Below are 24979 nucleotides of genomic sequence, written 5' to 3'. Positions count from 1 at the left end.
CGGCGCATGCTCGTAGATATCGCCTGGAGCATTGGAAACGAAGGTTGCTGAAGAGACGCCTAGGGTGCTTGCAGCTCGATTCATGACTCCGAGTGGGTCAACAATCGATTCCAGCTATCCCGCTGAGGTTAAAATGCTGCTGTGGTGATGCGGAAAGTGGTCTTGGGCATTTACTGATTGCAGCCGTATGAGATCGATGCGCTGGGAGCAACGGTCGGAACGAACGACAGATTTTATATCGGGTTGGAATGACAGGTCCAGGATTGAGGCAATCGAAAATCGTTACTGCGGCGCTGTGATGGCAGGTGTTTCTTTGGTAACACAACCAATTTCGATGGGACTAACGCCGCTGCGCCGCATTCATGCATACCGGCTCCATAACGCCTTAGCTCTTGCAATGATCAAGTCTGTCCTGTTTCCTCACTTGTATTGCGGTCCTCCTGGACCTGGGGGATGCCCACCCCAGCCCTGCGGAGGTCCTTGATGTTGAGGAGGCATGGGTCCTTGGCCTTGCATTGAGCCAACGTCGGGTCGGTTACGTATGTCTTGACGGAATCGGCAGATGGAGCAAGCGAGCTACAACGACGGGTCAGTCCTGCTAGGCGTGTCGGTGTTTCTGGTCGACTTACATCTTTGTGCTTTCCTCCCAGTGGGATGATTGGAACAAAACAGAAGGTGAACCAGTCCCACGATTGAATTGGATGCGCCGCCCAATTACCACAGTTGTGGCATTGTGCTGTTACACCCTCGTAGCCCTTCAATGGACTTGTGAAATCTGGAGAGACTGTCAGTCGGAGCAGTCCCAGCGCTCAGCGCATGCTTTCTCACCTTTCGTTCCTACCACGAAGAAGAACGCCATCTGTACGGATAAGTGGTCTTGATATTGGGGGCCGACACAGTAGAGCTTCTAGGATACACAGTAGGTAGGAAAGGTGAAGACCCGCGGATGGGATCGGCTATGGGTGGAATGGCAATGGGAATTGAGGCGGTGCACTTGATCTTGACGCAGTCGCATGACGAGAGCGTGACGCGCAATTCCCAGTTCACTCGCGACTTGGCGCCACGCGCTCGGGGAAATGCTCGCTGCTCACGTGATGCGTACCACACCCCGTTGTTCCACGTGACAAGGTGCTGCAATGGGTCAGAGCACGTGACTGTACCCAGTCCTCTTACCGTCAGTCTGTAGGACAATCCCAAGCATCTTCACGCCTCTCTCTCTGATACGCACTCAGCCTTCGTATTGAGCCTGCTCCATCGCCTATGCATGGTGCTACTCTCGGTGACTCCATCGCTCAGAATGCTAACAAGGACTCGAATTTGACGGCGAGTCAGTCAACCGTTCCTCTTTGACGTGTAGTGTCGTGTCTCCCACCTTCGACTATTCGACGGTTCCCTCAATCAGACGGACTCTCCCTTTTGCTAATGAAGGATAACACCTCGTCCCCGATTTTGCGAGCTACCGACACCTCAAGCATAGTAGCAAAGAGCATAAACTTTCAAGCGACGAACAAACACGTGTCTCTATGCTCCGTCTCTCGGGAACGAAAATGGGAGAATGCTAAAGGCGCAAACGAAGGTTCGGCACCAAGCATTGCGCCAGGAAAATCTTTGGCTGAACATTCTACCGCTGTTGCGGGTGGTGCGAGACTTCTGCTATATCAGTCCGGATATATGGTGCAAGGACATATCCCGTGTAGCGAGGCTCAGTGGTTCAACCCCTGCTTGCAGATTCGCGAAATGGTGTCGAAGCACATGAGAGGCTGGCGCCCATCAAATCTGACGTAAAGGCCGTAGGAGCCGAAGAGCCAGATGTCACGATGCAAGGATTGGAAGGACAAGCAAGTCACAAAGCTTGAGCTATTCAAGCTAACAAGTCTGATCCCTACGGCTGCACAAGGATTTCAGCCGTGATGCTCGGGTAGCAACCGAACCTCCTGTCTTTCTGTGCAATCCCGCGTCTGAGTCACTCGGCACAGTCCATACATTGGTCGTCACACACATCATCACAAATGAAGCAGAATCATCACCAAGAGTCCCGCACCAGGCGCACATCACATCACACTCGAAGGTCGCTGAAATCTCAAACCGTCTCATAATGCTCCGCTGGCAGCTTCTCGTCCACAACAATCTCTTGGGGCTCTTCGTGCCTTGCATCAGCCATGGCATCCCTGCAGCTTCGGTACACCTTGACAACCGGATCCTTTGGCGCCACTGCGATTTCCGACTCCGACTTAGCCTCTGATGCAGTTTGCTCTGATGCATCAACCAGCGACCAACCCGGCTCGGCACGCTCGAATCGAGAGCGCACATATGGATTTAGCCCAACGAATCTGATCTCGACCCGGTCGCCAGAGTACTTCTTGACCTCGTTGTACAGCTCGTGAAGCTTCAAGTTGGCCGTGCTATCGAAATGGTTGGCTTTGGTGAAATCGAGAATCAGCAGTCGCAAAGGAGGCAGAGCTGACATATTGCTGATGCCAGCTTCCCTTCTGAGTTTGGCAACTCTCTTTTCGCCCACGACGGACCACGTCCGCTCAGCCTCGATATTCTCAGGTGACATGAGAAAAGGTGCGTGATGTGTTTTTACTACGTCCAAGATCAAGGTCTTGAACCTCTGTGCGTTCGGGAAGAACATGGATTCCGCGAACGTGAAAATCTGCGTATCGGCTGGGATATGGTCGGGCATGCGTTTCGACTCGTCAATCGACTGCACAAGTTCGGAAGTCGATGCCGAGTTGACGTTGTTCATATGCTTAAATGCCTGTCTCACGAGGCAGACGGCGATGGACCAGCCAACGCCCGTACCAATGCCGATCTCGGACGACTTGAATAGGGTCAGCCAGAAGGTAAGCATTGCCGCCACGAAGTCGGTGAATGATGTCCGCCAGTAGTGGTAGTAAGTGCGCCAGGTGCCAAACAATGGCCAGACGGCAGTGATGACGATCGCGGAAAGAACGGTTTTCGGAATCCAGTACAAGGCACCAGTAAGTTCGTAAATGGTGATCAAGACCACTGCAGTGGTGATGACGCCTCCGAGAGGTGAGCGGACTTTGCAGCCTGAGTTGACTGAAGTTCTTGACATCGCTCCACCGACGCCCATGGCGCCCCAGAAGCTGTTGACCATGTTCGCCACGCCAAGGTAGCAGAGCTCCTGAGAAATGTCGGGAGTGTAATGGTTGCGAAGACCAAAGCCGCGGGCAATCGCGGTATGTTCGAGAGCAGCAGCCACAAACGGAGCAATACTGCGGCCGATGACCTTGCTAAAGAGCTTGCTGTCCACTGCCTTGGCCTGGATGCCGTCAGATTTGACCTTGGCGACCGCCCAGAGGTAGTCGTCTTCGTCCTTTTTGTGGTTGACAGCATAACTGACTCCCGTGTACAGCAGGACACAAATGAACGCACGGCTGATGGACAGGTAGAACGCAATGCGGTTCTTGCTTCCCCACCGTTTGCCCACTTGTTCGAGGGCAACGAGGATGAAGATTGCAGTGAAGCCAATCGCACAGGTCAGTCCGCTGGCGTCTGGCAACTGCGAGAAGATGTTGTGGATCTCATCCGCGGTCTCGCTGCTGCCACCATCCTCGCCTAGGAGAGAAGCGCCCTGGCCTAGAGCAATGACGATTGCGGCGGCCGAAATGAAGCCGTTCAAGACCGGTGTGGAGACGAAGTCCAAGAGAAATCCGAGTTTGAGAAACCCCAAGGCCATGCCGTAGATGCCCATGCCCAGAGCGACAGCAGCGGCTACCTCTTGTGCCTGGTAGCCCTCCTTGACGAGATCCTTGACAATCTCTGCGGTGAGCAGGCCGATCAGTGAAGTAGGACCGGTCGAGAGATCTGCAACCAAAGAGAAATGTCAGTTCATTCAGGGATCCAAGCGATGTTTCCGCTGTCGAAGTCTGTACCTTTCGAAGTTCCCATGAACGCATACAAGATACCCGGGAACCAACTCGCCATCAGTCCATACTGGACTGGGATGGTGGCGATCTTAGCATATGCCAGTCCCTGAGGGACGAGCATAATGCCGATCGTGAGACCAGCGATGAAGTCGTTGATGAGCCATCGATAGTTGTATCGTGGCAACCAGCCCACGATAGGCACCTTCTCCACCAGGTAGGTGGCGGCGGCAGAGGGAGCGCGACGGAAGCCAACGCCGGCGAGGCGGCGGGCCTGTTTCCAGTTCACGTCTGTCTGGAGTGAGGTTTTGACATTATTGACAACCTTTGAAGCCATGATCACTCAAGTGGCTTTGATGACTTTTTTGGAGCTATGCGTTCACCTTTTCACCTATTCCACTCGTCCAGGAGCAGATGGTGGCAATCACGGTGGCACCGGTAGGGGGAGATGGACACTCTTATCGAACAGGATATAAGATCTATTTGGGATGCCCGAACCAGACTTACCATTAGTGGCAAAGACGGCTGGTTCACCCCGGATTGGAGAAGTGCCGCCATGTGGACAAGGGCGTTGATTCAGTGGACGCTACTGGGCTGTGAGGGTGTGCAGGCAGATAGCCCCAGATCTCGCCTTTGAACGTCGAAACAAGCCGCCAAGGGAAAGTGCTTGAGCCCAGTAGGACCTTGGAAGAGGCTTAACCCGTGCAACCCTCCAGGGGACTGTGTGGGTTGTCCGTGCGGGGATGTGCCCAGGATGGGTCTATCAGTCCCCGTCTGGGGAAGCCGTCCTAGTCTCTGCTTCAAAACCTGGAGGGAGAGCGGATGAGACGGCAATCGATTCGTTCAGGCACTCCCTGGGATTCGTTCCCGCTTAATCATTGCACCGAATATCCTCCATAACGCGTTGTCAGGACGTTGTCATGACCCTGGCCTCGGGCCTTGTAACATCACGGTGCATTGGGGCCGACTGATGAGGACTGACTTCGGCGGCTTTGTCAAAGGCTGGTTATTTCAAACCTCTTACATTACCGGTTGATTGATCTTCCTCGTTGGAATGCGGATAATCGTATATGCTTCGAATCTGCATGGTCTTGCCTTTCTCAAGATAGCAACCACATGGTCTCTTTCAACTACGTGCGTGGTGTTGAGATATCCGGATTACCAAACATCAGCTTGATACCACTTGGCAAGGGTTCACGCCAGCCAAGAGAAGGGAAGAGCCTGGGCTGAAGCTTCGCAAGTGCTTGCCAACGTTCGGGAGGCGTTCCTGGTGGTGACGAGTACAGTATGGTGAGCGTGGCCGCCTTTGCAGCGCTGCATCAAGTGCGACCTGGTACCTCGTACTGTGTACACGGTAAACCACCACCAATGGCGGCGAGACACGGGGTGACCACCGGGCGGCGATACTCTCGCTCCAATCAGCAGCGGTCACGCACGCCTCTATGGTTGCAGGCTGGAAATAGTACGCATCATCAGTTCGAAGCGTAATGTCGACCCTAGAAGGGTGCTTAAACGATTCGCGCCAGTGGTGCAATTTAGTCCAACCCGTCCAGAGTAGATCGCCTTCAAATTTGAGCGATATCAGGGCCGGAGCGAAGGTAGGCATTGGTGCGCGTGTCTGTCGGTGTCGGCGGGCTCGTGATTGGACTTGTTGTAGTATCCGTGCTATTCAGTTAGAGACAGCGCAAACGGGGAGCAGCGGCGGCGGCGGCGGCGGCGGCAACAACTGGCAATCCGGACGAACAGACCGGACTGCTGGGGTATCTAACTAAGTGCTCAGGACTTCTTGGAGGGAAGGCAGACGAAGAAGGAGTCGATGCGAGCAAGCAGGCGACTGGCGAGAGAACTGTCTGGGTCAGCAGGCTTCAAAGCGCCAGAGTTCAGAGCCTCGAACAACACGACCTCCGCCAAGTCTGAAGAGAGCAGACGGGCGACGAAGGCTGCGAGCAGTACCGGAGGCTCACATGCCCGGGAAATTCCACTTCGCTGGACATTGACGACATTGGTGAGAACAGATCTGGCATCGTGGACGTTTCAGACCAGTGTGACCCGCTTAACATGTGTAAGTCAGGTGTAGCTTTCAAGGCCCGCGGCTCTCTACCGCATTCATTGCGCCGACATACGGAGTATGTGCGTACCCTGTCGTACCTGTCGACGTGATAAGGAAGCTGCGTCCGTCCTGCATTCGGCCATTCGATCTACTTACTGTACGCGTACACAGCAGAAAACAAGCTCTAATACTGCCCGTGGATTGGAGTCGCTTCGAGCGGCTCGGCGGTGGCGTGCGTCGATGATTCGTGGACGATGAACTCAGCCCAGCATCACTTTAACCCCAGATTCTGGTGATGCTGTGAAATTCTCACCACTCTCACAACTCATTGCTCGTAATCTCCTCATCGTTATTGTGCTCAAGGACACTTACCTCTTTGACAGGCCGCTGTGGGTGGTTCTCATTCTCCGGGGATTCTGCGGGCTTAAGATCGCTCTTGTGAAGCCAGCCAGTCGTTCACTGCTACAGTATCTTCACCTCGCCAGTCTTCACCATGGCGGCCCATGCTGGCTCTAGAACCGAGCACTTCATGGAGCTCACACAGAGCCCTCAGCATACCCACCGCAGTCTCGGGCCGATACATGACCTCTACCAACCTATGCCTAATCCCCATCTCTTACACGGCGAGGCGAAGAGTTCCGCAGCCGCCACAAGTGGTTTGCAACACGACGAAGACATGATCTCCCGCCATCGCACTGCTTCAATGTTCGATACCGAGAGCCAATCTCCTACCCATGCCTCCGCATCCGATCCTCTCGACCTGACACGGCGTCTGAAGTCTCGCTCCGAGCTTGACCGCATGTCTGCTAATACCGCGCGCAAGCGGGAATATGCATGCAATCCATTACACTTGGCGGGGCAGTCCAAACAATCCAAGATCACGAGCTTCTACGAGTCACAAAACGAGCAGATCCAGCGCCTGCTGAAGCCAGTGGACGAACATATCAGAGAAGCAAGAGAAGTTCAAGACTCGACGCAGTTGCGCTATCAGATCGCTGTATACGGCAGTTTCGTGGCCAATATCCTCCTTGCAGTGTTGCAGCTCTATGGCGCCATCGCCTCAGGTTCACTCTCGCTTTTCACAACCATGGCGGACGCAATCTTTGACCCCATGTCCAATATCACCCTCATTCTCACTAATAAAGCCGTCAAGAAGGTCGACGCCCGAAAATTCCCGGCTGGTCGCGCCCGGATCGAGACAGCTGGCAATATTGTCTTCTGCTTCCTGATGACCGCGGTGTCGTTCATTCTGATTGCATTCTCGGTTCAGGAACTCGTGCGGGGCTCTCAGGAGGATACAAAGTCATTTCATCTGCCTTCCGTCGTCGCCGTGACTGTGGCTTTCTGCACGAAACTCGGCCTCTTCCTCTATTGCTGGGCTCTCCGGAACCAATACTCGCAAGTGCGGATCTTGTGGGAAGATCACCGCAACGACCTGTTCATCAACGGCTTTGGTGTCCTGACGTCGGTGGGTGGCAGCAAACTGCGATGGTGGATCGACCCGGCTGGTGCCATCGTCCTGTCGGTGCTCATTTCGGTGTTATGGCTGCACACTTCCTACTCAGAGTTTCAACTCCTCATCGGCATTTCCGCCGACACCGAGACTCAGCAGCTCATCACCTACGTGTCCATGACCCATTCCGATCGCATCAAGCATATTGATACAGTTCGGGCATGGCATAGCGGGCCCCGCTTGGTTGTCGAAGTGGACGTGGTGATGGATCCCGACGAGAGTCTGAGAGTCAGCCATGATATCGCGGAAGATCTGCAGATGAAACTGGAGAGCCTTCCAAACGTGGAGAGAGCATATGTCCATGTGGACTATGAATTTGAGCACCGGCCAGAGCATTTCTTGAAGAAAGAATTGTGATGGTGGACCTGGAATCCGCCTGGCACATCTTCCATCCCGAGGCTTCAGCTGAGCTTCGCTACGATAGTTGGACCGACTCGTTGCAAGTTGCCAAATGGGTAAAATCAAACGCTTCTCCCCAAGCCCTCTGACCGGGTTGATCGCAGACAGGCCGCCACCACAAAAAGGTGGACATCAAAGACCTGAACACTTGCCATATACATAACCTCTCGTCGGCACATAGTTGCGAAGACAGTCTTTTTACAAACCACCTCCTTCCAGTTGTGGTTGTCGCGGCCATAGCACCCAGTGCAGTTGCCCACAGCAGCATGTTGGACCCCGACGTGATGCGTTCGTCTCCAGAAAACCAGAAATCGGCAGTCTCTAGGGCAATCTGCAGATCACCGACCAGTCTGAACATAATGTCGCCCGCTGAGAATGAAGGAAACAGAACAAGCTTGCAGTAGACCAGGCTAGCCAAGCGGCAGCAGTCCACCAGCAAGGTCTCACTTGTCGTGGCTGCAGGAGACGCAATCTCAATTGTCTGGAATGCCATGTGTGAATGCTCTGCTTCTTCGACGATATCCTCCAGTAAAGGCGCACCTAAGGACTCTCTCTGGTACTGATCGAGAGCCACGGTCGCACTAACAGCTCTTCGCTGGCCTTGCTTCAGGAGTGGTGGAAGAGCGGTTATTCCTCTGAACCCGCTTCCTAATTCGAAGGCAAGCAGGCTGGCCTGGACATCGGGTATGTGTCTTCCTGATGTCAGGAGTGAATGGTAGGTTCCATTGTCCTCTTCCGCAAACAAGTCTGAAGTGGTCGCCGACTGCGCAGAGCCCAACGCCGCGTCCAAAAACGAATCGAGGGACTCATGCCAGGGTAAGGCGTTCGTGTATTCGAAAAAGGTCCCGGTGTCCTTGCTTGCGTGCAAGTCGAGTTCGAAGCTCGAGGATTCGTTCGACGGAGATGGCGTTGCGCTCGGTGATGTCTTTGGTGTTGGCTTCGAGGTTGCTTGCTTCGGCATGTCCACTCTGTATACCGAAGTCCATCGGGGACGCGATGTTCGTGCATGGCCGCTACAATCGGCACGTTCACTCGCCTCCTTGATGACGTTGGCAGAGGTCTGACGGGACTTCTCCGTATCGCTGTCCAAGCTGAGGAGGAAGCACGCCTCGAGCGGAGAGGCGGCACCGTCATTGAAACCTGCAGCTTTGCGCGACCCGCGGTTCTTCCTCTGGCGAACAGCAGCGACTTTGGCAGCATGCTGTCGTACCTGGAATGCAATGGCAGACTTGTTCTTCTTGGGATCTCCTGACTGCGGAGTCGTGAATTGGAGCATGGCTGTGAGGAGGATGCTGGTGCTGATGTTGGGCGTAGGCAGGACAGCGACGGGTCCGAGTTACGAACACGATAATGGTGACTCCGGATTATTGAGGGCTCTATAAGGATCGAAACGACTTCCAGCCCTGCCGCGGCCAGTTGTATGCAAACAGGGTACTCCAGTCAGGATGTATTGACACTGCTGCACACTGGGTTAGATTCTCCGCTATATCACAGCCACTGATGCGTGTCGGCGGTGCCGAAGTGACTAAACAGCATCCTGAGAGTATCTACCACCGATAGGTGCGGAAGTACAGGATGCAAAGCCGCCATTGCCATTCGACCATGAGGACACCTATCTAGACAGATTACGAAGTACTACTCCATATGTCGATGGACTGATGGTCCCAATAGGTTGCACCCATTAGAAGGTCCCATGTCTACGGAGTATCGCTAAAGTGCATGGATCTCCATGTCACTTGCTAAGAAATGCTAGCAGTCACCTGAACCGTCATTGCCACAGACGATCCGAGACGTCCAGCGTCTGCAGGACGGTCACCGGTGCCTTAGGCCCCGAATTGAAGCGCTTCTGCCTGAGTCTTCCAAAGTGAAACGTCCCAGATACCCACGTTGGATCGGAACCTGCGATATTAAGGTGGCTAGGGTTATCGAAGCGCCGGAAACAGCAGCACAAGAGACAAGGGACTTCGTCAAAAGGGTTCGCTCCATGCATGGATGCTCGAAGGCAGGATGTCGGTGTATCTCGTTCAAGAATTAAGCTTGGTAGTCTCGGATATGGTCCACATGGTGGTATCAGACCGCCGACGATGGTCAAGTATTACTTCTTCAGGTAAATGGTCCCTCCATTGCGCGCGATACGTACGAGAGAGTTTCTCTCTCCCGCGATGACAATTCTGCGCCACAGCCGGCGTTCTTGAGGTCGTTTCGAAGCTTAACGTGCTCCGAACTCTGTTCGCTATGGTCGATATGTCCATTGTCTGACAGGATCCATGTCTTACCAAGGCGAGCCCACTGCTCCTCCTCTCACAAGCGACGCCGCGGGACCCTGGACTCCATCGACCCTGCAGCGCTTGGCGTCTAAACGCAGTCAGGGATCTGGATGAACCGTGTTGTTTCTAGCCCTCGGATAGCTACAGATGCACCTTAGGTCAACTGGGCCGCTTTGCTTTGTCATTGCGAGGCTGATTGATTCCAGTCTATTCGACCGGCAAACCACTGACATCGAGACAAACCAGCATCTTTGTCCATGGGTAGTCTCCATCGAAGACAATGCCAACATGTGGGAGGGCCGGGTCCAGAAGCCGCCGGCAGATCTGTCTCTTGGGCTTCTAATAGGGGGATTCCTGGCGAGCCACTGTCGGAACGACGGTTCTCACATCCTGCAAAGCAACCTTTTACCCTTCTAGGGAAATCCTGCGCTCGCGACTGATCGGACCTCTGCGATGCTACCAACGTAGCTGCGGCAGGAGTCTGGCGAAGTCACAGCCATGATGCCCATGACCTCTCAGTTGTTCGTGCTCCGCGGTCGGCGTGAGGCGATCGTGCAGAGTCGGAGCGAGAATCCTCATCGAGGCCGTCAACTTCCGCAGAATCGATCGCCATTCGACTTGGACCCTGAGCAGACAATCACTGCAGAAGATGCTCACCGAGATTCCCATCCCAGCACGAGGCAACATGTCCTGCAACGCTACGAACGCACCCCAAGCCCACGGGTCTACCTCGATGACAGGGTCATCGATCGATTCTCGTCTCTGCCGACCGATCTACCTCGCCAGGTGGCTACGTAGCAGCTCTACACCTGTGAGGGTCTACTGTTTTGAAGCGGCTCGTGGACACTGACGATGCCGTCTGCAGCACGGCAATGTTTCGTGGAAATGATCACGAACATCGGCTTTCGTGATGTCTACGGCCCTCGCTTTGCCCACCACGTGTTGCTGTACAGCATGATGTCTGCTGCGATGCTGTTCACGTGGGGTGGCACAGAAGTCCGACCGGAATTACATGCTAGAACTGCAGGTGAACGCGACAGCGGTGCGGTTGCTTAGCGAGCAGATGCGCAACCCGCAGACTGCAGCCACCGAGGCCAACATCTGGGCAGTGGTGGCCCTGGGCTACTCCGGCTATGGTGGTGAAATACGAACGGGAAAGTGTCCTCGCCAGTCTTCTCTGAAAGAGCTTCAGTCGCTACATATCTACGGGAGGCTAGTGATCAACAAGGTCTACGTGGCCGGATTAATGCGGTTGGTGCAGATGCTGGGTGGAGTTGACAAGATCACAACCCCTGGCATAGCCCAACTCATATGCTTGTGAGCTGAAGACGTCCCCGAGCTGCTGGCGTATCTTGTTGACCAAGTTATAGTGCAGATCGGTTCGAGTCGAGTCGGTACCCTGCGGTGAACGTTCATGCCCTTTATACCTCACACAAGGCTCTATGGCGAGGCCGATCGTCTTGCGGTGAGTGTCGCGGAGAGGGAATGGGCCGAGTCAACGATGGGCTCATCGGCAACTTCATTCCCGATGGTGTGGCCGGATCCTCAAGACGAGGCGCTTTCCGCTCTTCTGGGAGTCATACAAGACATGGCCGATTTCACCATAGTCGTGGAAAACTACGTCGAGGGCAGGTTTGTCCCCAGACCGCCGGTGGTGCTGACAGATCAAAGAAACTACATCCAGCACAGGCTGATGTCGCTGGAGTCTCTTGAAGAAATCGAGAGTCGCAGGACGGTGCCGGCCGCTCTCCAGTACGAGGCCTGTCGACTTGCATGCATTGCATATAGCTTTCTTGTCGTTTCCCTTTTTCCCGCCCGTTGTAGGGTTGTTGCCCCCTCCCTGTACCCTTTAAGCAATTGGCGGCGTTCTCAGCCCTTGAGATCAGGCTACTTGTACAACTGGTCTACTAAACATTGGCTCAGGCTCTCCCCCTCAGTCCTGATGGCCATGACGACCTGGCAACGATATGGATCCACAAGATCATGTCCGAACCCGGCTGCCTTTACGCCTACTTCTTCGCCCAACTGATGCGAAACAAGTATAGTCGTCACTTCCACTCGAAGGCACAGCGTCAGCTGCTCCACGCGCACATCGAGACCGTCTCGTATGTCAACAAGGCGCTGTCGGATCCCTCGACCGCTTGTAGCGAGCTTACGATTCTGACTGTCTTCAATCTGGCGTATCAGGTAGGTACATTACCTGGCCATAGGCGCTGACACCCGACCTGCGTACAGGACCCGTCGACGTCCCGAGCAGGGACCACTGCGGTCACTCCGCCTGCTCAACCTATGCGGCGGGCCGATCGAGGCGGCATCTATGCACCGGGAAGGGCTTTTTAAGATGGTTGAACTGCGCGGAGGACTGGACAAAATCACGATACCCGGTTCTGGCCGGTCTGCTCTTGCTAGTGAGTGTCGAACTCGAAAATTGACGGGAAGTAAACAAAAGCGCACGGACAGGACTCGTCTAACGAAACATTGTTTGCACCAGCGCGGATGTGATCGTTGCGACTCGCACCGTATAGCCGACACGACTGCCCTTCGCCCCTTGCGTCAAGGGCGTCGACCTCGACGGGCCCCTCTCGCGCACCCGCCGCACCGACCATCCGCTCCGCACGCTCGGCCAGGGGTTTTCCATCCTCGACCACTTCGGCTCGCCTCTCAGGTCGCTCGACCTGCAGATCGCCCTGCACCGCCTGAGCCTCTATACGCTCGCCGTGGACGACTACCTTGTGGGAAGATCCGCCGCGCAGAGCCTATCCCTGCTCGGCGTGGAGCGGTCCTTCGCCATACATTCGCTAATGGGACTCACTGTGGCGGTAGATCCCGACACTGACGGGGACGGCGGCACTCCTCGCGGCGGCGCTCCTTGCGACGACGACGACGACGAGCTCCTCGACCTCTGCCACGTCGCGGCCCTGATCTACAGCGTGCTATGTGTGCTTCCGCTGCCTGCCGCGCCGTTTCCAGCTTCTCCTCCAGCGGACCAGAACACTCTTGGCGCGACGGAGCTTCGCGAGAGAATGGTCCGAAGCAACGGCCATCATGCGGTGGATTGCATTCATGGCGGGGCATTGCGACCTTGGGAGCAGGTGACAGCAGCACCAGCAGGTCGTGGTTCGTCGGGTTGATCGGTCGGGGTGCAAGTCAACTACAGATCCGGTTCCTTCGAGGCGCTGAAAGAACCGCGTCCTATTGGAACATCTGTGGTTGCCGACGACGAATGACGGGGGACGGGAATGATTTGTGGGATGAGGTTGAGATTGCATCTCAAGATGATGATTGACGTCCTCCCAACGAATACGTCCCGACCGGACGGATGAGCTGAGCTGATGAATGATGAGATAGCGAACAGAAAAGCCAGATTCGACTCTACTGAGGAACCGCAAGATGCCGCCTTCTGCATCAGAGTGTCCGATCTGGAAATGGAACCTGGTCTTGCACTCAGTAACCCTGGTAGGTAGTGCAAGATTCCGCCGTCCCATCTAAGAAAGTCCGATCTGGAACCGGAACTGGAACTTGGACTCACACTCAGCTACAGTACTGTACCTGGTAGGTAGGTAGGTAGGTAGTGCAAGATTCCACCGTCCCATCTCGGAAAAGTCTGATCCTGCGTACGATGTTGGGATTCTGTCCAGGCTCTGGCGCTGGCTCTGTCTGCGTTGCTACTCATCACTCTAAAAGTCAATGCTCCACCTACAGTATAACTCAGGTACCCACAACTTCAAATCCACCGAGACAATAGACAAAAGGTAGGAAGACGACGGTTATAGAGCGTCCGTCAAGCTTACTTGCTTGGGAGTGGGACAGCTAGCTACTGGAGGTAGATAGATATAGGGCAGTCTTTCTGCAGTGCCGCCACTTGTGTGTCGATTCAGATGAGGCCTACCTATGTACAGAGTACAGAGTACAGGTACATACAGAGTACATACAGAGTACACCGGTTCCTGGCATCATTATCGGTATCGATGTCCTTTTCAGCGTGATTTTCAGTGTATTATAGGTATGGGTACAGCGTATGATCGGCATCGCTGTTGAGTATGAGTATGACGAAGTGTATAAGTCTTCAGTAGGTATCGAATTTTAGTAGTAGCGGGTGTCGGTGTCGATGTTGGAATCAGTTTTAGAATCAGTTTTTGGTAACGATCCTCAGGATCGATTCTTTATCAGTTTGGTATCAAGTTTAGTCCTGGTACCGGTGTTGGTATCAGCATCACCACCATCACTACTAACTCGAACATCAATATCAGTATCAGTATCAGTATCAGTACCAGTATGGCCATTTCAACAAGCATGTATGTATGTGTGCGCCTTGCCTGCCTGCATTGGCATGACTTGACTTGGTTTGATTGTGCAATATCCATCCATCACTTCATCCCTGCATGCCTCATGCATGCCTGCTCCTCCTCCTCCTGCCACTCCCATTCCTACTCCTGCCCAGCTCCAGCTCCACCCCAAGCCCAAATGCAGTCATTCTTTTCGTGGATATCATAAGCAAAAACCCGGGTCCGGCTTCCAGATGGCCTCCCAAGAAGTCCCGCCCCAACTAACGCCGTGGATGAAGATTGCCAATGCCCCAAGCGGTCTCTGACTCTGGCCCATGGCCCTATGCCATGGGAGTCGTGTGAAAATCGTCCGCCGAGTGTAGAAGCCTGTGAAATAGGTAAAAGGTAGGTAGGTAGGGTAGTAAAGTCGACGAAGATAGAGAGTAATGGGATCTGAGCGTATTATGACATGGCAAGAATTGCCCTTATACAAAGGCGCGATTACGACGATCCGGTGCAGATTCCTGGCAGAGAAGCTATCTTTGCTGGAACTGCATGTTTTGCTGCTGCTGCTGCTGCTGCTGCTGCTGATGCTGTTGCTGCTGCGCCATCATCTGTTGCGCGTGTTGCATCTGCATCTGTTGCATCTGCTGAGCTTGCTGCTGCTGGAGAAGCTGCGCCATGTTAGGGGGCACCTGACCTCCTTGCATGTTCTGCATCCCCATCATGCCGTTGGGCATGCCGCCGCCTTGCTGCTGTGCCATTTGCTGGCGCGCTTGGAGTTGTTGCATTTGCTGCATCGCCTGCGCCTGGTTTGCTTGAGCCCCCATCTGGCGTTGCTTGTGCATTTGCTGTGCCGCCATTTGTTGGGCTTGCGCTTTGATCTGCTGCACCTCCTGAGGCTGAAGCATCTGTGGGTTCCCGCCGTACTTGACGGCGGCTGCTGCTGCGAATCGTTGTTGATATGCTTGGAAAAACCGCTGGTACTGCTGCCGTTGTGCATCAGAGTCCATCTGAACCCGCTGTTGCGGATGCGGCATGCCCTGACCCATCATTTGTCCTTGAGCTTGCATCATCCGCTGCTGCTGCTGCTGTTGGGCATGGACCATCTGCGCTTGCTGCTGTTGAGGAGTCATATGATTAGGCGCAGGCGAGCCATGGGTTTGTCCCTGCTGGAGGCTCTGCATCTGAGCCTTCATGGCCTCCGCAACTTGCTGATTGTACGCCTTCTGGTTCTGGCTCGGATTCGGCGACATATGCGTGGTTTGTGGAGTTCCTTGCTGCGACTGCATGGCCTGTTGCTGCTGTTGTTGCCGAATGGCAGCCTCTCGGTTGGCTTGAGCCTGCGCCTGCTGAGCCTGCATCTGGGCCATCTGAGCGGGAGATATCTGAGGAGTGCCATTAACCATTCCATTCTGCATGGCCGCTTGCTGAGCCGCTTGTTGTTGCTGCTGCAGAGCATGCCGTCGCTGCAATTCGGCCATCTGCTGAGGATTCAGCTGTTGCCTGTGAACACCGTTCGGCATCTGTGCTTGCATGCCGGGCATCATGCCAGCGGGCATCATCTGAGGAGTGACCCCGTGTGGACTAGCGTGGGTGACGGGCTGAGCGGGAGTATTTTGCCGCATGATCGGCGTGGCATTTCTCTGAGCAGGAGTGCCATGAGGAATTTGCGGAGTGCCATTGCGACTTGGGCCTTGCTGACTGGGACCCCTTGTCATGGGAGCGCTGGGATGACCATGCTGTACAGCCGAACTTGGTCTCGGTGGTGATCCGTGACCTTGCTGCGAGCCAGACACTGCCATAGGGGCTCCGCCTTGAGCAGCGCTTGTGACGACAGGTGATGAAGCCATGTGTGGAGTGCCTTGACGGACGACAGGTGATCCGCCCTGCATCATCTGGTTCCGCATGTTAGGAGGAATGCCATTAACCTGCGACGAAGGAGGCCGTTGTGCGGGCTGGGGAGGTTGCTGTTGTTGGGCAGCCACCGCGGCCGCCACTTCTGCCTGACGTTGACGCATCAGGCGGGCCTCTTGCGTTCGGTGCATCAAGATGCGCTTCTTCTCTTCCTCCTGCATCCGCTCTTGCTGGCCTCTCCTAGTCTCGTCTTCCTGGAGCTGTCGATCCTTCTCCCGTTGCTTGCGCTCTGCGATTTCACGCTTAATGTTATCGAGCGCATTGAACTTCTCGAATCGCGGCTGGAACAATGCGGCCGCTGCTTGACCATCCCCAGCACCTGCGTTTCCAGCACCGTTAGTGCCGGCGGTGCGCTCATCCATAACGAGCATAAACCGCTCTTGTTCCTTCGCCTGTGCATCATCGGCCGCAAGCTCGGCAATCGTTCTCTTGCGGCTCTTCGGCGATGGTGGCCTTTGGTCGTGCAGTGGATCTTTCAACATGTGAAGCAGAGTCTCGGCTTCTTCAAGATTCTCCACCGGGTCGAGATATAACGGGGGCGCCGTGGCATTCACAACCCTGCCCTCATATTCGAGCATGTCCTTCGGGTCGATCTTCAGCTTTTGCTTCTTGAACGGCGGGCCTCTCTCGGTGGATGGGGTTGGTGGCATGCCCGAGATCGGGGTTTGAGGAGGAGCGCCGGTACCAGCTGTGCGGCCACTCACGTTAGCCTGCGACCCTTTCCGAGTCAGTGACTTCGGATCCGGTTGCATCGCATCGATGACGAGATCCATATGTCGGGATAGAATGGTGGGCCGCAGCGCAACATGGTAAACTTTCGGTTGCGGTCGAGATGACTTGGGGGGTGCATCGGCAGGTTGTTCGGGCGGAGGTACTCCTTTCTGGTCGGTCTGTTCCTGTTTGAGGGGAGGAGACTTTGCGACGGACTGCTCTTTCGTCGGGAAAGGCGCATAGGGCGAGGGTGTGATGTATTGGTTGTAGTTATGAATAGAGAACGGCTTCTCGTCGTCTGCAGCGGCACCCGAGGCAAGGGCTTCTTTTGCGGCCGACTTGTGGTCCACCACCCGGACTATGAGCCAACCATCGTAGTATTTGACGTCTGACTTCCGAAACTCTTCCACCATGTCATGCGGAATGGTGCCCTTGGCGAGATGTTCGATGAAGACGCGCATTTCCGAGTGGTAGCTGAAACTGCCGTCCTGTTGGTCGAAGCGAAAGTGGGTAGGATGAAGATGTACAATGAGAGATGGGGTGCAGCCCTTGAACTTGCGCAGGATGTGCGTCTCTTTGGGAACTGGAGGCGAAATTTCGTCAGTCCTCAATCCGCCAACACTCCACAAAAGTCTGGACATACCATATGGCTCCGGATACTTCTTGGCCGCCCGCTTATCCTGGGGCCCACTGTCCGCCGTGTTATTTCTCGTGGTCAAGCGCTGGAGCCGTCGATTCGGTCGGGCTGCGCCATTTGTCGCGGCGGCATTGCTGGTCGCAGACGTTGGGGTTTGGAGCTGTCCAGGAAGGCTCTTGCGCGCGCTGGAGGGAGAGGCAGAGGGCGCTGTGGGCTTGTGTCCGTTGATATTTGTCTGCAGCACGGGCGCGGGGGGCTTCTTCATCTTGGTCGCCGTGCCCGCAGGCTTCGCCATGACTGCGGCCATGATGGGCTGCGACTAGGCGCAGAAGCGGCGGGTGGATCTTGGGGGCAGTAAGACGTTCACTCGGAAGGAGATGAGATCCCTTTACAAGGTCCTCGGCCGTGATGCGACGCTAGTGAACCAACGCGCATCATGAGGGGCAGAGGTCGGACGGAATTCGTTCGGGAGAGGTAGGGGGCAAATGTGACTTGATCTCTCGAAGAGAGGCGCCCAGGGGATAATGGCGACGAAGAGAGCGTGAGATATGGAGTCGAAATGAATGAATGCGTCGAGATCGGGTTTGGCTGGTGACGGGCAGTCGCAGTATCATCGTAGTCGCCTCAAGGTCGGAATAGAGTTCGCTTGGCATTGCGCTTACACGCTTATGCCCTGCCAGAGTCGTACGGAGGAGCACGGATATATGAAACGCCGAGCCTTCCCCTGACTCCCCGAGCGAGGTACAAACCGGCTGCGCTACCGACACCGGCAAAGTCGTGGGATGTTCGCTCATTCTCCGCCCTTGGCTGACCCCGCTGGCTATCATTGACCCAATCGTGAATGAACATTTCAGGTCAAAGATGTCTGTCGGGCAGTTTGGAAATGACGGGATCTGCACAGGGAATGCGGAGTTATCCCTGTACTTGTACTTCCACTTCCCGAACACGCCTGTCTGAAGAACTCGACCACGACCACTGCATTCCGAACAACCAGTAACCATCGGGGGGCCGATGGTCCGCTACCTTGCGTGAATATGGCTGACAATGCAGACACCGTTCTTCTTCGAGGAGGTACAATCCTCCAGCACGGGGCGGACGACAAGATCCATGTCCTCCAAGACACGGACCTTCTGATTGAGGGAGAACTCATCAGCAAAATCGGGAAAGACTTGGAGGCGAGTCCTAACGCTAAAGTGATAGACTGTCGCGGCAAAATCGTCTCGCCGGGCTTCGTCGACACGCATCACCACGTCTGGCAGACCCAGTTGAAGGGCAGACACACGGACGACACCCTGCTCGACTATACCGCGAAAGGAAACTGGCAGCCATTCAACTACACGGCCACTGATGTCTTCTGGGGCGAGCTAGGAGGCTTACTCGAGGCCATCGATGGCGGGACAACGTGTATCGTCGACCACGCCCATATGGCATACTCAACCAGCCACGGCGTCGCTGGGTTTGCCGCCACTCTTACTGCTGGGATACGGTCCATATTCTGCTTGAGCTTGACACCTCGCCTCGACAGGTGGGATAATCAAGTCATCGCCAACACTCAGCTGCTGCCGGACTGGTTCTTCCCGCTACTGACCGACCTCGAGAAGCAGTGTCGGCCGTCTAGCGGAAAGGTGGCCATCGGGTTTGGCTTCGATTCGTATACTTTGCCGCCCGACGACGTGATACGCATTTTTGAGAGCGCGCGAAAAGCTGGAGCCAAGGTGATCACATCACATTGGCGAAGGAACCACATAGCCGGTAAGGAGTGGACGGTGCACACGGGCTGGCTCCCTCTTCTGGCTCTGACGATGGGCAGGTATGGGATTGTCGGTGCCCAAAGCACTTGAACAATATGGCCTTCTCAAGCCTGACATCATCCTCTCTCACGCGACCGGGTCAACCGAAGAAGAATTGCAAATCTTGCAGAAGTCGGGAGCTTTTGTCTCCACGACGCCTGCTACGGAATCTCAAATGGCTCACGGAGAGATCATCGGTTTCAGAAGAGACGTACGAGGCTCCATTGGTGCCGACTGTATGTGTTGGATCCAGCTCGTCGTTAGCGAAGAAGTACTGACCATGCGTGCAATAGGCCATTCTAACAATCCTGCAAGCTTGCTTCACGCCATGCAGATTGGTCTTGCAGTAGCGCGATCGCATCGAAACTCCAGGATCTTGGCCGACGGCAAATTCCCCAAACGGATCGAGCCCACGACAGAACATGCTTTCAATTTGGCAACAATACTGGGAGCGCGAGCGGCAGGTGTTTCCGACAAGACCGGCAGCTTGGTCGAGGGCAAAGCGGCAGATATCATCATCTTCGATACCGACACCCCTGCCATGTGTTGCGCTTATGACCATGACCCTGTCGCGGCGGTAGTCCGACACGCTGGAGTGCAAGAGATCAACACTGTCATTGTTGCCGGCAAGCTCCTCAAGGAGAAGGGCCGTCTGGTTGATATTTCCTTCCGTGGTCCCGAAGTCTGGGATGGCACTGAGGGTGTCCTTTCGACCTTTGGGCGTGGAAGCATCCCGTGGGCCGCAGTTGCAGACCAGCTGAGATACACGAGGCTGCAAATACAGCGGAGAATCGACTCTTGCGATATGGATGTGGCAAAGGCAGAGATACTCAAGCTCTGGGGTTCACAAGCAGGTGCAAACTTACTAGTCTGAGACGAGACGCAATCTGCCTTCCGCAATGCCAGTCCGCCTTTCGATGTCTTTGCTTTCCAAACCAGCTCCACTTTCATGTATAGCGGGTCCCAGAGAGATCGTGGGTCCTGCGTCGTGGTGGCCAACAACGTTCCCACACAGGCTTATATGCTGCGGTGGAGCTCGACCGGGGGCGTTCTACCACAAGGTAAGCATGGATCAACGCTTGGATAGTACGAAACCAGCCCTGACCTCGTGAAACAGTACCCACCAATGATGACGGTGCTTCGGTCTTCGAACCGAAGGAACGGCTATGGCAAAACAGCTGAAGCTAACTAAGGGAAGATTGTAGTGCCCTTGGTGATCCATGTACACAAACATAGAAAGATAGCACCAACCGGCATTATGACGAACGAGAGGAGATTTCTCGCCCTCAGTCGCTTCGAATACTTGTTGCCACTGCCACTGCCACTGCCATTGCCATTGCCATTGCCATCGCCGCCGACGACGGCGCGTTTCCCCAATTCAAGCACCATGGCCGCCAAAATCCCACCGTTATATCGAGTTCAAGAGCGTGAACGATACCATGTTTCGAGTCTGCTCGCATCCAGCTGGCCATGCAGCTCCAGCCATCGTTTCGCTGGGCGGGGCAAGTATGGTATAGGACTTTCATGCTGCATCGCTGATGTCCTCGCTGGCTTACTTCACTCTTGTCTGCACCTCTTGTGCGTCGAGGAGCAATGACTACTATACCTCGACGAGTTCGCGACCCAAATTCAAGAAAGCTGGCTGGCATCTCTTCCCTGGCCCACGACAACCGTTGCTTCGGAGCGAGGCTTACGTTTTTTGATTTTGATCCTCTCTGCAGGTCTTCATCGATCGTCCTTATCCTCTGTCGCGGTCCCTGTCGCTGTAGCACGGCCCTTGGCTTTATTCTGATGCTGCATTTCCAGAAGGCTTTGCTTCTTGACATACTCCATCACAATCTGCTCTTCCGTCCTCTCTTGTGTCGTCTTCTCCTCCCGCTGTCCCTTCTGCTGTCGCGCCTCGAACTCATTCTGCGTGGTACCCTCGAGATGTGCTAGATCATGCGGAGAGGGTTGCTGGACTCCTGGTGACCCACCAACCACGGCTGCCGCCTTCGCCGCCATGTTTTCGGGGGTTCTGATTACCCGCTCGAAATCCTCATCGCCCTCGTCATCAAGACCTATATTCGACTCCCCGACACTGGCGCTGCCCCTCTGCCTCTGCTCCCTCAGACTCTGCGCCATGGCTCGCTTCAGCTGTTTCTCATATTCCAATGCTTCGCTTGCGTGTCGCCGAGCTTCTGCTTCGCTGGCCGCCATAGCCTGGCGCAGATTCTCCTGATCTGCCTGATGATCTGCAGCTCCATGTCGTTGGCGCTCGATCCGAGAAACGTTTTCCTGAATCGCCCGCTCCACATTGGCATCCTTTTCTGCCGTCGCACGTGACGACTCCTGGTCTGACAATACGAATGGTTCCGTTGATTTCAGCCGCTTCCAGCGATTCTTCGGAGGACCGTGAACCACCCGTGGCGAGTATGGGACTCTTGGGATCTAGGATCGGAGCATCTGCACCGGCGGTGTCAGCAGAACTCGTGGTATGTCCGGAGTTTTGACGGCCGTCTCCATCCTCCATCTTCATCTTCCGCTGTGCTTCCAGGACATCTCGCACCATCTCGTCAGGCGTGCGTTTTTTCTTCAGGTATTTCTGTATCAGCTTCCACCGAACGATGACGTCTTGCTTCTCTACATCGGAGCTCTCCAGCCACTCCTCGTATCCCTGAGCTGTCCTGGACGCCGCGATGTAGTTCTGCACATTGCTGCCGAATAACTTCTGCACCTCTTTGTGGACCCCCTTCATCATATGGCCGGGGATCCCGAAGAGGGCTGCGCCTGGCTTAGTGGCCAATCCTCCGATGCCTTTGCCAATTCCTTTGAAAAAGCCGCTGGTACCCTCTTTCTGGGCGCCTTTCCAGGGCTGAGTGAATAGGCCCGTAACGCCATCGTACCAGCCGAAACCAAACTCTTTTCCTGCTGCCGTGACGCCTGACTTGAGATCACTGACTTGTTCTTGAGGGCGCACGGTATCGTCTCCCCAAAGCTTAGGAACGTTGTGGAACCCTTTGGTGATACTCATTGAGAGGTCCATAGGTGCCTGTATCGCCGCCTTTGCGATCCGCCCGAAGCCTTTGCTCGTATGCACGCCAGTCTGGCGCATCATGTCATTGTTTTTGCCGAAGCCGGATTCATCCCGGCTGCGGACTCGCCTTCGGCTAGCGCCGTCTTGTTTGGGATTCAAGGGGCCCTGCAATGCATCGGAGGACGTAGAGCTTGATCCGTTGTTCGAAGTGGGAGATGTCAGAACGGAGAGGTTGGAGGGACTCCGAACATGAGCAAGAGATTCCTGCAGATCCATGCTCGTCTGACTTTGCTCTGGCGAAGTTGGCGGAGTTGATCTTTCGCCAATATGTGAGGTCTCCTTTTTCCCTGCGATTGTCGGCATTGATCCGTGGTACTGCTGTCGACTGGACCCCATCGGGATCTGCAAAGCTTTCCACGTTTCCGAGGGGAAATCGGCTACCCCCATGGCCATGCTGCTGATTGCCCCGAACAGTGCTGCAGCAAATCCGGATATTGGATCCCAAGGACCTTCGTCGGTCGAGTATTCTTGTGGTCTGAAGAGCTTCAAGTCATGGAAATCCAAGAGATTTGCATTCGCTAAAGCGCACGCAGCAAAAGCACTCAACCTGACCTGCGTGCGCTTGACGCGCCACGCAGCAGGTCGAGAGGGTGCAAGGGTGCAACGGAGTCGGTCAGCCCTGAGATGTTGATGGAACGACTGAGCACCCATGTCGGTACCTCGTTCCTCCGCGATCTTGCTTGCGAGTTCTTTGGCGCGTTCCAGACTATCGTGTTTCAGACAGAAGTTGATGGCATCGGCTAGTTTGTCCGCTGTGAGTTGTTTGTAGGGGATTGGATCGGGACCAGCACCTGCGCGCGCGACCACGGCGCCCCAGAAAGGCTGGTCCCCAAAGAAGGAAACGATTACAGTCGGCCGGCCCGCGGTTATGCCTGCCGCCGTGGTTCCTGCGCCACCATGGTGAACGACGCACGAGACGTGCTTGAAAAGCCAGTCATGCGGCACGTTACCTAGCATGAAAACTTGGTCGGGGATGTGAAGCTCGTCCACGCCTATGCCTCCCCAGCCTTTGGAAAGGAGAACACGCTGGCCAGTCTTCCTCACTGCCTCGAAGATGAGCTCTGTCATCGCATTGGGATCGTCCAAAACGATGCTCCCGAATCCTATGTAGACAGGGGGTGGACCAGCATCGAGGAAGGCCTGCAAATCAGGAGCGGGGGTGTAGTCAGAAGCTGAGTTGAGAAAGTAGAACCCAGAGATGGATATATGGAAGCCCCAGTCTTTTGGTTTGGGTATCAAGGTCGGTGACCAGCAGTAGGTGTGAGGGACTTTGAGCCGCTGAAGCATCCCGGGGGCCCAGATCAGACTTACGGCGTCTAAACCGAGACACCTCGCGCGAAATCGGTTGATGATATCACCCAGACCCTGCCACGAGAGGACTTCGATCATAGCATAACTTATGTAATTAGTTAGTTGAGGGTCGGCATTGGAGGATTGGATGTTGGCCAGTGGGTGGGGAAAGGCCTGGGTGGGAGAGTATGGCATAGTAAACATAATATGGAGAGGGATGCCCAGCTTCTCGGCACAATGTATATGGGCGAAGCTTGGGGGGTTGGCGATGATACAGTCGGCGACAAAGGGTCTTGCTGCTTGCTCGGGGCTAGGGTCGTTCCCTGAGGGGTTGGAAGGGTCATCGTTGGTAGTATGTAGACTCGTTCCATCACCGGCTTGGTAACATGATCGCCAACAGCCTTGAATATACTCGGCAACATCTCTCCTTCGCTGGCCGACATCTCCACTTAGTAGACTGCGAACGCCCGGCATCAGGCTGGGATTCTTGACCATGAAGGCCATTAGCCGCGCGGGGTCGCCGCCGATGCTGAAGAATTCCAGGCCATGCTCCTGCACAAAGTCCTTAAAAATGAGATGAGTCGCTAGACGTACGCGATGGCCGTAGGTGTCTTTCAAAACTTTGCCCAAGGCAACGAAGGGTTGCACGTCTCCGCGCGAGCCCACGACCTGGATGACGATGTTCAATGGTGGGGGTGGAGGAACTCCTTCCTCGCCTCCCAAGGACGGCGGAATGTAAGGGGAAGGAGGCGGTGGACTTTCTTGGACACTCTGAATCTGTTCACGTAAAGCAGGATTGAAGACCTGGGACAGACGGCGGTTGAACTGATTGATGCGGATATTGATACGGCCGTCGTCGGTGACACTGGTACTGATGCCCAGGCCATTCTTTTCGTCGCGGATCTCGCCATGGATCTGGCCGTACGGAGGAGGTGGCACGTCGTCCTCGGCCAAACCGGGAGTGACGAGGTCAGTCATTTGCAAGAGGGTCTCCCGTCTTGTAGGTCTTGCGGGATTGGCCTCGGCGGCAGCGGCAGCTCGTGCTTGCTGAAGCATGGATTGCTGCATGAGGGCTTCCGGGACGCGACAGCCCATTCTGAGGGAGATTGAGTGGCCATATAGTTAATGAGAGAGCGCACGCTGGGTTCACCGTGGTCAGTCACGGCATCTG

General features: G+C 55.1%; 9 protein-coding genes across 9 annotated transcripts; 3 read left to right on the top strand and 6 right to left on the bottom strand.

The window, feature by feature from the left end:
* Window positions 1-420: 420 nt before the first annotated feature.
* G647_05741 (uncharacterized protein) lies at window positions 421-859 on the bottom strand (the record flags this gene model as incomplete). Its single annotated transcript, XM_008730067.1, has 3 exons — window positions 421-576; window positions 630-775; window positions 829-859. The coding sequence occupies 3 exons, from the start codon at window positions 857-859 to the stop codon at window positions 421-423; spliced, it is 333 nt and encodes a 110-aa protein (XP_008728289.1).
* Window positions 860-2080: 1221 nt separating this feature from the next.
* G647_05740 (uncharacterized protein) lies at window positions 2081-4230 on the bottom strand (the record flags this gene model as incomplete). Its single annotated transcript, XM_008730066.1, has 2 exons — window positions 2081-3834; window positions 3903-4230. 2 exons carry the CDS (start codon window positions 4228-4230, stop codon window positions 2081-2083), a joined length of 2082 nt encoding a protein of 693 aa, XP_008728288.1.
* A 2206-nt stretch (window positions 4231-6436) lies between these two features.
* Window positions 6437-7813, top strand: G647_05739 (uncharacterized protein; the record flags this gene model as incomplete). Its single annotated transcript, XM_008730065.1, has 1 exon — window positions 6437-7813. The coding sequence occupies one exon, from the start codon at window positions 6437-6439 to the stop codon at window positions 7811-7813; it is 1377 nt and encodes a 458-aa protein (XP_008728287.1).
* A 104-nt stretch (window positions 7814-7917) lies between these two features.
* Window positions 7918-9131, bottom strand: G647_05738 (uncharacterized protein; the record flags this gene model as incomplete). Its single annotated transcript, XM_008730064.1, has 2 exons — window positions 7918-8002; window positions 8062-9131. The coding sequence occupies 2 exons, from the start codon at window positions 9129-9131 to the stop codon at window positions 7918-7920; spliced, it is 1155 nt and encodes a 384-aa protein (XP_008728286.1).
* A 2003-nt stretch (window positions 9132-11134) lies between these two features.
* Window positions 11135-13253, top strand: G647_05737 (uncharacterized protein; the record flags this gene model as incomplete). The annotated part of the gene is made up of 6 exons (XM_008730063.1): window positions 11135-11439; window positions 11493-11516; window positions 11560-11857; window positions 12046-12309; window positions 12333-12530; window positions 12648-13253. The coding sequence occupies 6 exons, from the start codon at window positions 11135-11137 to the stop codon at window positions 13251-13253; spliced, it is 1695 nt and encodes a 564-aa protein (XP_008728285.1).
* Window positions 13254-14923: 1670 nt separating this feature from the next.
* Window positions 14924-17959, bottom strand: G647_05736 (uncharacterized protein; the record flags this gene model as incomplete). The annotated part of the gene is made up of 1 exon (XM_008730062.1): window positions 14924-17959. The coding sequence occupies one exon, from the start codon at window positions 17957-17959 to the stop codon at window positions 14924-14926; it is 3036 nt and encodes a 1011-aa protein (XP_008728284.1).
* A 727-nt stretch (window positions 17960-18686) lies between these two features.
* G647_05735 (uncharacterized protein) lies at window positions 18687-20316 on the top strand (the record flags this gene model as incomplete). The annotated part of the gene is made up of 3 exons (XM_008730061.1): window positions 18687-19404; window positions 19463-19678; window positions 19736-20316. 3 exons carry the CDS (start codon window positions 18687-18689, stop codon window positions 20314-20316), a joined length of 1515 nt encoding a protein of 504 aa, XP_008728283.1.
* An 851-nt stretch (window positions 20317-21167) lies between these two features.
* On the bottom strand, window positions 21168-21566 carry G647_05734 (uncharacterized protein; the record flags this gene model as incomplete). The annotated part of the gene is made up of 1 exon (XM_008730060.1): window positions 21168-21566. The coding sequence occupies one exon, from the start codon at window positions 21564-21566 to the stop codon at window positions 21168-21170; it is 399 nt and encodes a 132-aa protein (XP_008728282.1).
* Window positions 21567-21585: 19 nt separating this feature from the next.
* G647_05733 (uncharacterized protein) lies at window positions 21586-24903 on the bottom strand (the record flags this gene model as incomplete). Its single annotated transcript, XM_008730059.1, has 1 exon — window positions 21586-24903. One exon carries the CDS (start codon window positions 24901-24903, stop codon window positions 21586-21588), a length of 3318 nt encoding a protein of 1105 aa, XP_008728281.1.
* Between the last annotated feature and the right edge of the window lie 76 nt (window positions 24904-24979).

This window comes from Cladophialophora carrionii (assembly GCF_000365165.1).
Source record: "Cladophialophora carrionii CBS 160.54 unplaced genomic scaffold supercont1.4, whole genome shotgun sequence".
In the NCBI taxonomy this organism is placed as follows: domain Eukaryota; kingdom Fungi; phylum Ascomycota; class Eurotiomycetes; order Chaetothyriales; family Herpotrichiellaceae; genus Cladophialophora; species Cladophialophora carrionii.
The sequence above is the reverse complement of the archived record's forward strand: the minus strand, read 5'-3'. Positions and strand labels throughout refer to the sequence as shown.